This window comes from Cannabis sativa, chromosome 6, assembly GCF_029168945.1.
Source record: "Cannabis sativa cultivar Pink pepper isolate KNU-18-1 chromosome 6, ASM2916894v1, whole genome shotgun sequence".
In the NCBI taxonomy this organism is placed as follows: domain Eukaryota; kingdom Viridiplantae; phylum Streptophyta; class Magnoliopsida; order Rosales; family Cannabaceae; genus Cannabis; species Cannabis sativa.
In genome coordinates this window covers 1044497-1058822 of record NC_083606.1, presented here as the reverse complement: position 1 = coordinate 1058822, position 14326 = coordinate 1044497, and the positions used below count along the sequence as shown (strand labels likewise).

Below are 14326 nucleotides of genomic sequence, written 5' to 3'. Positions count from 1 at the left end.
TAAGCTCTCAACTATCAACTAATTCTTGGAAATTCTTGGAACAATCATTAATTGTGACTATAACTTTTCAAAACAAAAACTAAAGCAATGAAGAAAAGTCATATGGACAGAACTTTAGTTATGTTCAAATGAATTATTGAATCATGATTTTCCCTTTCCAAAGGACCACACCCCTTTTTCTTCTACTTCTAATCTTCTTTGCTATACAGTACTGAATCTCTCTCAAGATCCTAAACTGAAAAACCATGGCTGAGTTAATGGTGGGAGGAGCTCTTCTTTCTGGTTTCATCAATGTCCTCTTTGATAGGCTTGCTTCTAAAGACGTCCTTCACTTCTTTCATGGGGACAAGCTCAATCAAAAACTGCTTAAAAAGTTGAAGACTATGTTGCTTTCGGCTAATGCGCTGTTGAATGATGCCGAGGACAAACAACTTGGAGACAACAACGTGAGGAATTGGCTTGACGAGCTTAAGGAAGTCTTGTATGAAGCAGACCATGTGATGGACAAGATAAGTACTGAAGCTCTACGACTCGAGGTGGAGAAGGATAAACTCGAAAGCACATCAGCAAGTAAGCCCTTCAGCTTTGTCTTTAATGATCCATTTGAAATAAGTGTTGTGAAATCTGAATTAGAAGAGATTCTTGATAGCCTAAAGGATCTTTTAGAACAGACAAAATATCTTGGTTTGAAAAAAGTTGACCATATAACAAGATTACATAGACCACATGCTCCTTTGCTAGATGATTCACAGGTTTATGGAAGAGAGGATGATAAAGATGCTATTCTCAAGTTATTGTTGTGTGATGATGATGCTACTAGCCCAAACATCTCAGTTGTTCCTATAGTTGGGATGGGTGGAATTGGCAAAACTACTCTTGCTCAGAGCGTATATTACGATGCCAATGTCGAGAAACACTTTGCTTTGAAAGTATGGGTAACTATATCTGATGATTTTGATGTTTGTAAAATAAGTAACATTATTTTTGCGAAGATCACTGGCAAAAGAAATGAAACAGATGAGCTACATCAACTTATGAAAGACTTGAAGGATGCTTTGGCTGCGAAGAAATTTCTTTTTGTCTTCGACGATGTATGGAATGAAAAGTATGAGTTGTGGGATCTTTTGAAAAGCTCTTTTCAATCTAGTGCAAAAGGAAGCAAGATTATTTTGACCACACGTAATGAAGATATCGCATTGAAGATGAAGACGGGAAATGTTCGAATTTATGAGCTTAAAACCATGTCTGATGATGGATGTTGGCAGTTATTTAAAGAACATGCCTTCGATAATGTTGACCGTAACGAGAAGGTATTGTTGAGGCAGTTGCAAGATATTGGAAGAAAAATTGTCAAGAAGTGCAAGGGTCTTCCTTTAGCTGTAAAATCAATGGCTGGTCTTTTACGATCGATGCAAACTTGTCAAGATTGGATGCATGTACTACAAAGTGATGTGTGGAAAAGACACGATTGTCGCGACATCGAAATTGTTCCTGCTTTGTGGTTGAGCTACCAATTTCTACCTCCTTATTTGAAGCCTTGTTTTTCTTATCTATCAATATTTCCCAAAGATTACGAATTTGGTGATGTTGATAGAGAAAAACTAATTTTAATATGGATGGCAGAAGGTCTTTTACAGCCTCAAGAAGGAAAAAGAATTGAAGATGTTGGAGAAGACTACTTGAATGCTTTAATATCAAGATCATTTTTTCAAAGAAACATAAGAAATTGTTCTTTTTCCATGCACGATCATATTCATGATCTTGCTATCTATGTATCGGGTCAGAGTTGTCGCATATATGACAGATGTAGAAAAGACTTGCATAAGCTAAGTAGCAAGACTCGCCATCTATCTTACATGGAAAACTTGGAATATATAGAAGAATTTGATAGCCTAACAACAATGAAGAATTTGCGCAGCCTGATTGCATTACCATTACAGTCAATGCCACCTTCATTTCTTGAAACATTTGTGCAAGAAGTTGTGTTAAGGAATGGAGGACTAAGAGCTCTTTCTTTTGTTGGAGAGCATATTGATTCGATTAGAAATTTAAAGCATTTGAGGTACTTGGATGCATCGAATACTATAGTCAAAGAGTTACCTGCTTCTATTTGTGTGTTGCACAATTTAGAAACACTGTTGTTGAGGCGCTGCTTTATCACAGAGTTGCCAGATTCGATTGGAAATTTAAAGCATCTTAGGTACTTAGATGTATCTGACACAAAACTCAAAGAGCTACCTGATTCTGTGTGTCTGTTGTGTAATTTGGAAACACTATTGTTAGAATCTTGCAAAAAGCTCACTCTGTTGCCTACCAACATATCTGAGCTAATTAACCTTCGCCATCTTAACATCAAACGATCTTCACTAAAAGAGATGCCGCCGAGGATTTGCAACATGAAAAATCTTCAAAAATTAAGTGATTTTGTTTTGTGTAAAAATGATGGGTCTAGGATCACAGAGTTGAGTAAGTTGGATAATCTCCATGGACGTTTGTGTATTTCAGGGCTTGAGCATGTCAAAGAAGTGAGTGATATTGTAGAAGTCAACTTAAAGAACAAAGAGTATCTCACTGAGCTTATTTTGAAATGGGATGGTGAGGCAAATGATTCTATTAGAGAAAGAGAAGTACTTACTGCACTCCAACCACATGCAAATTTGAAGGCACTCAGAATTTTCGGTTATAAAGGTACAAAATTGCCTGAGTGGGTAGTAGATCCATTGTACTCTAATTTGGAAGTAGTTTCTCTACACAGTAAAAATTGTTGTTTGTCTTTATTGTCAATTCAACACCTGAGTTCATTAAAAGTGATTTATATTTACGATATGGCAATCGATATACCTAATGAATTTTGTAATAATTCTATGCATAATTCATTTCGAGTTTTAGAAGAGATACATCTCACAAAGATAACTACATCAAATTGGTCGTTTATCAATACAAATTATCAAAAGGGTGACATTTTCCCTTGTTTGAAGAAATTTGTTTTAGTTGGATGTGGGAAGCTAAATGTGGCATTACCTATGGGTAATTTTCCATCTTTGGAAAAGATGTTTGTTTGTTATTGTGATGAATTGGTGACTGTATTTCCATCCAGTACTGATATTGATGTTGCATATCCCTCCCTGAGGACAATGTACATAAGTGGTTGTTCAAGGTTGGAGTCAGTTTCAGAAATGGGATTATTGCCCTTTTCTTTGGAAAGTCTACATATTGAATCATGCAATACAGTGATCGAAAGTCGTATGCAATGGAATTTACAGAGACTCTCAAAGTTGACTGAATTAAGTCTTGACGATTATAGAGGAATGGTGGATTCATTTCCTGAGGAAGGGCTGCTCCCATCTAGTTTGACACATATTACCATCAAGAACTTTGATAAGCTTATAGCTCTAAATGCCAATGGTTTTCACCACCTCACCTCACTTCAACAATTGAATCTTTATAAGTTGGAAAAGTTCGAGTGCTTGCCAGTAGGACTTCCCCATACTCTTACTAGTTTGCGTATAGTAGATTGTCCTCTGTTAATTCCTCGGTGCAAGAGAGAAATAGGAGAAGATTGGCCCAACATTCAACACATACCTTACATAATCATAGATAATCAGGTAAGTAGTAATGAATATAACTCATAACTTCAAAGATACTCTGCAATGAAACTATAGAATTGGTATAATGTGAGACAATGTTTCTTTTTAATTTTCCTTTCTCTCTTGTCTTTAGAGAGTTCGTTGAATGAGGTGAGGACTGAGGAGCCATTGGTGTTGATGACTTCACTATTCAATCTTATGAGTTATGATGTCTTTGGCCTAGTGTCGCGCTGCTCCTTCGGTTACTATGATGTCTATGAGTCATCTGTTTTGTATTTGTAGTTTTCTTTTTTCGGTTTCTGGTTTGTGTGTGGATTTCCTTTGTCTTTGTTGTGTGGGATTTGTTACCACGGTATTCTTCTGCCACAAGTGAAGTTATTCAATAATTCAGGAAGAGGTCACTCATGGACATGTGATCCTATTCCCTTCTTAAAAAGAATAACACAAATTGTTGTTTAATAAGAATGAAAGTGTAGTGAATTTCAGTGTCTCTTCTTCATTTAATGTACTTGAGTTGTTCTTAATTATAATATGATCTGCTCAATTACAACTTTTAATGGGGAAATTAAAATAGTAAAAATTCAGAACTTGTGCTTTTACTTTTAGAGTGAGTAATGTTTTGAGTGATCTGATATGTACATCTGTTTAATTAGTCTACTTTCTTAGGAAATTAAGTGCTATTATTGTGACATAATTTTAAGTTGATATAAGCTTGATTGGTTCCAAACTCTTTATAATGATGTATTTGAAAGGTTATAAAATACATTCTTAAACTTTTCTATGGTATGTTTGTGTATAATTAAGAAAGCTTGGAAAGTCAATGTTGATGTTTTAGACTGATGAGTTTCGAATTTATGGTTTAGATCAACACATAAATGGTGTCTTACCCCAAAACCGACATATATTGATGATGTATGTGCTAAAACTTCCCTTTAATGGAGTGTTTGTTGAAAGGATGAACTCTCTAAAGTTTCAGAAGAAGTTGCAAAGCAAAGCAACCTAAAGTGGCATCAAGGAAACAAAGGAAACAAGAGAATGACCTACGGCTAAACTATGGTATCGTCGATGAGATAGTTGTTGAGGTGAAACATGTGCATTTGGTTTAGTGAAAGTGGAATCGATGTCATTTCGTGTTCAACTGAAATAGAAGCATGTTTTTCTATGCAGGGTTTGATGAAACCAGAGACAAACTAGAGTCTAATGTTGATGCAAATTGCAATTCATCCTCAACTGAATTCCTTGTGTGTTGTTTGTATAATCATGTTCACAAACAAAATATCTTATTAGTAAATGGGGTACTAGTATTGTTGTTATTGTGACTGAGAAATCTTTAATTTATGATATGATTTCATTTCTTGTTTGTACCTTAAAACTTACAACTTACATGTATTAATTAACTATATAGAAAATTAGTAATTTAATTCAATTTAAATGTACCCCATTACCAATTATAATCGAGATATAACAAATAAAAGAAGGTATAAATTAAGGTGACGTTTGGTAACACTTTTTTAATCAGTTTTTTGTTTTTAAAAGTAGTAAAGTGAAAATATTTTTCAAAAACATGTTCTATAAAACTGTTTTTACTTTTCAATTTTTTAATTGATAATCAAAATTTTAAAAACAAAAAAAATCACTTTCAATATTTTTTTAAACAGTTTTTTTTTTCTTAATCAATATCTTGGACTTCGATCATGACCCAGATCCAAATCCCCCCACGGTCCTGGCGCTGAACCCGGCCTCTGACTTGAACCCAAATCCGACCCCGGACTTAGACTCAACGTAAATAAAATCAAAAAATAAAAATGAAAATGAACTTTACAGAACACACTTTTGTTTTCTGTTTTTAAAATTGAAAAATAAAAGTGGTTACAGAACGCATTTTTGTTTTTCAAAAGCAAAATTTTTAAAATCAAAAATTTTACTTTCATTTTGTAATTATAAAATTAGAAAACAAAAGTGTTACCAAACGGCTACAATGGGTTAACAAAAAATGGGTATAAGATGCAATTTCCACGTTTTACACGGGCTGCCCACAATGGCCCAATCAACCCAACCCGGCCCACCTACCTACCTACTTTCCCTTCTCCTAACCCTAACCCAAACCCTATCACAAACATTCAACACAATCTCCATTCTCCACCATTTCCAGTGGCAGCCCCATATTTGAGGTGAGCTTCACTAACTTCAGTCTTCATTCCTATTACTTGACACTATTTCTTTATTTCTTTTTCTTTGATTTACTCATAACTTTCCTTTTTTATTTTTTGATTCTTTGCTGAAAAAAATTGGTAATTAATACTCTTGGTTTATAAATAATGATTTTGGGGCTGTTCATGTATGCCATATGAATATATATATATATATATAATCTTTTTTTTCATATATCTCATATATGTAGTCTCTAGATTTACAAATATCATATGTATTATTGTTTCTTTCAATTATATTCAACACAATATGCTTTCAATTATTTTTTCTAATAATTTTCTTTGCTTTACTGCCATTTTTTATGTGCTCTGTGTCCAATTATTAGGAAAAATTAAGTTTTTATGCTTAATTCTTTTTTATCTAATTAGAAAAATATCTCATTTTTATGCTTGATTTCAGTTCAGGAGATATGAATCAGATTTTTGTGTTGGAATGATTGAAAAAGTGAGAGATTTTGATTGTTTGGTAAGTGTGAGATGCCAATTTGGAAGGCTTTGAAAAGTGGCTTAAATGAAGACTAAATACTACCATCCATCGATTTTATTGCTAAAGGAAGACCTTTAGTTCTCTTCCAATTTCATGAAATTAGTCAAAGCTTATCTTGTTAAGGTGTGTGTTTCGAATAATTGCTAACATCCATTATCATATATTGTTTTTAAGCTTATAAGTTTGAATATGTTGCCTTTTATCTTCATTGTGATATGTATGTGTCGTCACAATAATCTTGCTTCAAAAGAACTCTATTGAAAAGAGCTTTTCAAAAGATCTCACCATTCGTATTTCTCATTCCACACATCATCTAGAACAAAAAGAATGAAACCCAGCTAAAGCAAAGTGTCCCTTAAAAAGTATGGGTGATTGTATCCGACAATTTTGTTGTTATTAAGATAACAAAAACTATTTTGGAGAAAATCGTTGGAAAAAGATGTGAAACTAGCGAGAAGAAATTTTTTTTCGTTCTCGATGATTTGTGGAAGGAAAAATATGAAGGGGTTTTTTTTTGAAAATTTCTTTTTAATCTGATGCAAAAGAAAGTAAGATTATTATGACAATCACATTGAAGATTAAGACAAATGTTCAAATTTATGAGCTTAAAAACATGTCTTATGATGGATGTTGGCTTCTATTTGAAGAACATACTTTTGATAATGTAAGTTTTGATAAGTTTCATGAAATTGTTAAGAAGTGCAAGGTTTCCTTTAGCTGTAAAATCGATGGCTGGTCTTTTACGATACCTGCGGAGACATATACTACAAAGTGATGTATGGGAGTTACCAAATTGTCGCGATATTGTTCTAGCTTTGTGGTTGAGCTATCGATTTCTTCCCCCTTTGAAGCCTTGTTTTTCTTGTCTATCAATATTTACCAGAGATTATGAATTTGGTGATGTTGATAGAAAAAGACTAATTTTAATATGTATGGCAGAAGGTCATTTGCAGCCTCAAATATGTATAGTATTTGAGGTTTTATATTATGATCTTCTTCTATACTTGGTAGTCAAATTCAGAGAGTAAATACTAGCTTTGTCCTTTACTTATTCATTTGTCATTTAGGCTAATAATTTCTTTGATTAGACAGAGTGAGTAATGTTTTGAGTAATCTGTGTCCTTGCTTTTTAGAAAGTAGGTAACTAAATTAAGTGATATTCTTATGACAAAATTTTAAGTTGATATAAATTTGATTGGTTCCAAACTATTTATAATAATGAATTTGCAAGGTTATAGTCATTTTTAGAAATGGAATTAGGCAAAAAAAAAATGATGACCTTATGTTTGTATATGTTATTCATATTGTTGTATTGAAAATTATGCTGAGTTACAGACTATTATATGTGTTGCATAGGCAGTTCCTTTAAATTGATCAATTTCTGGTGGAAGAATTGGTGATATTTAACAATTTCATTGAGAAAACTGAAGTGAATACAGATTAGTTTGAAAGCTGAAGAAGCTTTGGATATTGGAAGAGGGGTTGGAGCTCGCTCGGCTTCTGATCAGACTTAACTTCTTCTAAGGTAATCTTTGTGTTGAATTAAGAAAGCTCGGAGAGCAAATGTGGATGTTTTAGACTGATGAGTTTTGAGTTTATGGTTTAGATTGAAAACGCACAAAGTGAAGAGAATGTTTCCACGGCAGAGGTGAGTGCAAAGTCGTTAGAGCATCATGAAGAAGAGTTGGAATTGTGAAAGGCGGCTGCACTGCAGATATGGGATTTCACCGAGAACAACTCGAGGAGAAAATAGAGTCTAAAAGGAATCATCTTAAAGAGTTGAACTCGCAATGGTGAGATTGCACTGTTAATTTGCTTAGCTTTTTCATTTGGGTTTATCAAACTCTCATGAAGCCTTTGGAAGAGGAAAAGAGAAGTCTTTAAGACTAGGGGTGTTCATAAAATAGCCGATCCAATCTAATCCGCACGATCCAATCCAATCATTATCGATCATCTGTGTTCTCTTTCTAGCCATTTTCTTTCCTTAGTGACAAGAAACCATAATTTTTTTGTATTTGAATTAAAAAAAAAAGGGTAATATACAAATTAATTAAGATATTCTCTGATGAAAATTACTTGATCATATAAATAATTCAAATATGAACATTTGTTGAAATAATAATAATAATAATAATAATAATAACCAAAATTTGGTTTATATGTGATTTTTAATATTAATAAAAATGTAGATTTGGGGATAACAATATAACAAATCTTTCATCTGATTATGTAATTATTTAAATTATTCTCTTAATTTTATATAACAGTTTTGTGTACTTTTGAGATCGAATATTTGTTTAATTTTTTGAGTCTAAAATATATGTTATTAATTTTCAGTTCATATCTCCAATAATGTTGGCAATTGTTGCACCACTATCTAATGTCATCATCCCATCCTTACCAAACGAATTGGCATTGAACATCTTAGCTCGAATACCAACCAAGTACTATGCGGTTTTGTTAGTTGTATCCAAATCCATTAGATCTGCCATATGTTCTTCGCAGTTATTCGCAGAAAGAATTTGCCTCAACCTCACCAAACAACTCCTCTACTTCAAAATTTCCTCCCCATACCTAGACTCCACCAAAGGGTTAGCCATCTCTGATCAAAACCCAATAGGCAACAAGAAGAGGCTTCTCCAAGCCGTTGAGCTACGATCAAACCAACCTAAATGTAAGGTTGTTGCCCATGTTGTTGTAGACCACAACATTTATGTCATCGGCGGCATTAGTTATGATGATCTTGGTAATAAACATTGTTCCAATGATGTGTGGATACTCAATTGTCTTTCTAACAAATGGTATCAGGGCCCAAACACACAAACGTCGTATGCTGTTGCTGACACTTTTGTAGCGAACAACAAGATTTATGTGGTTGGAGGTTCGTATGAAAATCAATTTAAACAACCACTTATGGAAGTATTGGATCCGGTGGTTGGACATTGGAAAAAAATTCATTTCTTTGATCACTTGGAATTAATAAGAAGAAGTAAGTTTACCCTAGATGTATCTAATGATAAAAGAAGAGAGTGTGTTGTCGATGGGGTGACTTATCGCCCTATTTTAGAAGGTGGCACTACACAATTAATTGGGAAAATCGAATGGTATGATAAGAGTGAAAGTGAGTGGAAATTGCTTGGAGATGTGATGAAATGGGAGAAAAGGTATGCCATGCGTATTAAATTGGTTAATTTGAAAGAGAGATTGGTTGCGATATGGGTAGAGAGGTGTTTTTTTGATGAGTCGATTTTTGAGGTATGGTGTGGAGAAATTGAAGTGAGTAAAAATGTTGATGAAAATGGTCATTTATTGGGGAAAATGCTTTATAAGTTTTGTTTGCTTGAAAAAGGACATCTTCCTTCGAATCTACATCGTATTTCCTTTGACAATTCGCTATTTTTTACAGCACAAATATCTGTTACAATCTAAGTTTTTAGGACATTATATATTTGTGAAACTTTGCTCTTTTGGTGTATTATCCTTTTTATATTTTGTTGCTCTATTATATCGATGAGTACTTTTTTTTTTAATTTATTATTAAAGTGTTTTATATTATATTTTTGAGTTACATATTTGATATTCGATGAATACTTTTTATATATCCGAGTACTTTTTATTTTTATATGGTCACTTGAGTTAGTTTTAACTAATTGATGAGAATGCTAATTTATAAGTAGTGTATTAATTTCTTTACATATTTGTTTAAATTGTGTTCAAGATCATATATATTTTTATTCTCTTTGCCTTTCTTTGATTTTCCGAAAAGAATTAACATGTTACCAATTTTAAACACTACTATAATCAAGTACTAAGCCAACTTATTCAATCAAGATGCAAATAAGTTATATAGAATAGAGCTATAGTAGAATTTGAAGAATTTGGTAAGGTAGGGTGGGCTATTTATAATTTGAAGATGCAAATCAAATTATGATCTCTATTTTGTTATTTAGTCAATTTGGTACCAAACATTTCGTTAATTATACTTTGAGCTAAATATTTCTAATTTCATTAATATATAACAAATCAGACTAATTACTAGAGACTTGCATTGAGATGTGACATTGTTTTAGTTCCCTCCAAATTAGATATATTACTATATAGTCATGTGTAACATCTCTTGTTTATTAGCATAATATGTTCATTTAGCAAAATTAGTCCATTTCCCATTTTTATTTTTATATATGCACACTTATAAGAAGTAATTACACTATACAGTACTATACTACGTACAAAGAACAAGTATAGATTTTGAATTTGTACTTTTTCTTTTTTATTTTTGAAATGTAGCAATTTGGTTTAAGAGTGAGGACAATAAATTAGTAAGAATAAAATCTTCACTAATAGTACAACTAATTTTAAAATAAGAGTTTCTAACAAAGTAATGAGATATCTTATTGAGGAATGGTTAAAAAAACAATACACATTTATTAACTCAAATAACAATAATTTAGAATTATTAACTAAAATGTCATATAATAGTTTTCTTGATTGCGTGCACCACATTAATAAAGTTTGTTTTTATCACCACATTTGACCATTCAAAAAGTTTTATCTACTTCAAAGCTTTCTTGATACTTACTGTCTCAGTTATTTCTAGTTTAACAACTCTTCGCAACCTTGAAACACTTCAATAAGAGAGCCACAAAATTCATAGCCAAAACATTTTGCTTGAGTGAAAAGAGTCTCATTCACATTAAATTTCATTATCATTATATTCGGTTTAGTTCATTGTTTAACTCTTTCACTATCAATTGTATTCAGAAAATATCTTAAATAACTTCACTTTACATCATCATATTAAGAAAGAAAATTACAAATATTCTTATATAAAAAATACGAAAAATATGACAATTAGTGTGAATTTTAACATGAGTTAATAGTATCAAAGTTAATGTAGATGCAACATGCTAACAGTTTTTGACGGAAGCACTTGTTTTTCGCATAGTTCTATCAAGCGCGAGCTAACTGAGGCAATGGGTGTACAAGAGGCTCTTAGTTGGATAAATGAGCATCATTGGCAACAAGTAACTCTTGAGACAAATTCTATGTGTCGTGCGACCTTTAAGAAGATTTATTTTTAAGATTTCTTTATTTGGGCATGTTATTAAAGATTGTAAAACTTTGCTTGCTGAATTGAGAAGTATTTCTGTTTTTTTTTTTTATTTTTTTTATTTTGTTAAACAATTAACTAATACAGTGGCTCATAACTTTGCTAGCTACAACTTCTTATATTTTGTATCCTAATCGTTGTTTTAATTTGAAGTCTATTCCAATTGATTTGTTTCATAATTTGATAATTGGGAATAATAGTTGATAATGCTTGAATTTCCATTAAAAAAAGAGTAATTGACAGTAAAATCTCTTATGTTTTAATTTTACACTTAAATCTCTAATTTTTTTTTTTTGTGGCAATTTCCTCGTAAATTTACTTTTGTTTACAAATTTGAGGTGTCAATTAATTTCAATAGGAATTGCCACACTTTGAACACATATAAATGACATGTTTTCATTAGATTCGTGTCACGTGTATACATATATTACAGTGATAATCCTAATTAACATTTAAGGATGAAATTTAATTGGTACCTCAAATTTGCAAACAAAAATAAATTTAAGAGGGTATTGCTTCAAAAAAAAAAAAAGTGTATAAAATTTAAAACATGAAAGTTACTCCCCTAATTACTTAGAAAAATACTATTAAGTATTAATGATAGGCACCAAAAATACTTACAAGTAAAAAAACGACGTCGTTTTCTTCTTCTTCTTCTTTTGCTTAATCCATAAGCCTTGAATTGGGCGACAGTTATTCCTAAAGTTTCAATTTTTATTTTCTTTAATCCAAATTTGAGCTAAGAAAGAAGTGAGCTTTGAGTGTTTGGAAGCCGAGAAAATCATCATGCAGAAAATGGCACAGGGATGGTTTTCTCAGTCCGATAATGGCGGTGACGGATTGGAGAGACCTTCCTCTTCTCTGTTAGCTGATTGGAACTCATACGCCGCATCCCAAACTTTGGAAGATGATTCTTCTCTGAGTATGGGTTTCGATCTTGAATCTGCTGTTCGATCTGCTAACGACACTGTTTCCGGCACTTTCTCTGTGTAAGCTATTCAATTTTACCCAAATATTTTGTAATTATTCCTTGTAAAGAAGCTGAATCTTTGACATGTATTCTGTTTTTAGATTTTGGATCTAGAAGATAGTTGTTTTGTTCTGAGTATTATTTATGGTTCTAACATTTACTTAGTTTGTTAAGAGTTGGAATGAAATGAATAAAAGTTAGCTCTCAGTTTAGGGATCTTAAGACATTTCTTTTGTTTGCTTATGAATTTGTGGTTGAATTTGAACTTGTTGGAACTTCAATTTCTAATAGTGAATGTGAGTGTTTATAGAAAAGATTAGATTTTGTGATATAGAGAGATTTTGTGAATTTGAGGTTCTTTAATAACTTTTGAAAGCATTGACTTGATTTAATTTGATTAGTTATGGTTTGCTTATAAATGGAGAGCATGTAGAAGTTTGCTTATGTGAATTTGATCTTGGAGACTTCATGATCTTAATGTGATGATCATTTGTGTAAAAGAGAGAATTGTATAGGAATTGACTTATTTCTGCTAGATTATAACACTTTCGTCTTAGCTTTCCCGAAACGAAAAGGACAATTACATTGCCAACATGTAAAGATTTTTAAGCAGCAAATGTGATAAGTAATAAGTAAGAACTAAAAACCAACTCCTTTTTTCAACTCAAATGAATTGTGCAGTGTGTTTAGCGAAGCACTCGGGAAAATTGTTTGTAGAAATGTTAGCAACGGGGCATGACACACACAAGTGATACTTTGGGAAGGGTGTTTTTGTTCTGTATTATATTGAAAATGCAATTCAATTCTTATGATGATAGTGCCATTTATGTGTGTAGAATATAACTCTGTTTTACTTGTAATGCAAACAGTTAGGCAACTTGCTTATCGAAATTCAATTCTGTATGATGATAGTGCGTTTGTTTTTGGAATAGTATAATTCTGCTTTACTTGTAACTCAAGCGGTTAGAGAACTTGCATATCCAATTTTCATCATGTTTGAATCCAATTACAAAGAAATCATTGAGGATAAAAACAACCTGATTTATAAATGGTGTAGCAATTGGGTTGGTAATCTTATGTAGTGGTGCTTTATGCAGCTGTTTAATTTGTTAATAACCTGTTCAGGGTTTCTAAAGGTGTGAGAGAACTACCTGGGAGCTTGCAATCTGCCACGAGTAGTGTCCCATCGGGAAAAGCTCTCATGTACTTCGGTCTATTTCTTGCAACTGGGGTATTTTTTGTTTTCCTCGCATTTACCATGTTCCTTCCCGTCATGGTGTTGATGCCTCAGAAATTCGCTATATGCTTTACACTTGGCTGTGGCTTTATTATCGGTTCATTCTTTGCACTCAAGGGCCCGAAAAATCAGTTCGTTCACATGACTTCGAAAGAGGTACTTCTGTTTTCTAGATACGGCCTCCTCTTTTTTGATGCGGTTGTTCATATCTAACATGTTGCCACTTTTTCGAATTATTTTGCCAGAGACTTCCTTTCACATTAATATTTTTAGGCAGTATGGTTGGCACCATATATGTTTCCATGGTGCTTCACAGCTATGTTCTCTCTGTGCTCTTCTCTGTAATACAGGTATCCACACACAATCTCATTTCTCTTTTTGTTTATATATATTTTTAATTATTGTTTTATCATCTGGATGAGGTTCCCATTCGAGTGCTCTTTCCATGATTTTCAGGTTCTTGCACTCGCATACTATGCGTTTTCATATTTCCCTGGTGGATCAGCCGGTTTAAAATTCATTACATCAGCTCTAACCTCGTCTATACTGAAATGTTTTGGGAGGTGACCTCGACCTCATTCATGATATGTTTGTTTCCTTTGTATATTTCTCACTCAACTTGAGATTTTTTGTCGATGTAGTAGAAACTAGGGGAGGACCTGAAAATACGTAATACTGATTTGATGCTGTGTTAATTGAGCTATTCCCAATTTCTGTGTTGCTGA

The 14326-nt window shown here is 32.6% G+C and overlaps 3 protein-coding genes across 4 annotated transcripts; all 3 read left to right on the top strand.

The window, feature by feature from the left end:
• Window positions 1-102: 102 nt before the first annotated feature.
• LOC115725565 (putative disease resistance RPP13-like protein 1) lies at window positions 103-4086 on the top strand. Of its 2 annotated transcripts, none has more exons than XM_030655131.2 (2): window positions 103-3605; window positions 3721-4086. In XM_030655131.2, the coding sequence occupies exons 1-2, from the start codon at window positions 246-248 to the stop codon at window positions 3730-3732; spliced, it is 3372 nt and encodes a 1123-aa protein (XP_030510991.2). In that variant the 5' UTR covers window positions 103-245; the 3' UTR covers window positions 3733-4086. The 2 variants fall into 2 exon arrangements, with proteins under 2 accessions (XP_030510991.2, XP_060972770.1); XM_061116787.1 differs by having other exon boundaries at window positions 432-570; window positions 753-4086.
• Window positions 4087-5609: 1523 nt separating this feature from the next.
• On the top strand, window positions 5610-10163 carry LOC115695833 (F-box/kelch-repeat protein At4g39590-like). The gene is made up of 3 exons (XM_061116792.1): window positions 5610-5758; window positions 6198-7809; window positions 7891-10163. The coding sequence occupies exon 3, from the start codon at window positions 8637-8639 to the stop codon at window positions 9711-9713; it is 1077 nt and encodes a 358-aa protein (XP_060972775.1). The 5' UTR covers window positions 5610-5758; window positions 6198-7809; window positions 7891-8636; the 3' UTR covers window positions 9714-10163.
• Window positions 10164-11969: 1806 nt separating this feature from the next.
• LOC115695700 (protein transport protein SFT2) lies at window positions 11970-14326 on the top strand. The gene is made up of 4 exons (XM_030622768.2): window positions 11970-12383; window positions 13490-13757; window positions 13847-13951; window positions 14058-14326. Exons 1-4 carry the CDS (start codon window positions 12181-12183, stop codon window positions 14166-14168), a joined length of 687 nt encoding a protein of 228 aa, XP_030478628.2. The 5' UTR covers window positions 11970-12180; the 3' UTR covers window positions 14169-14326.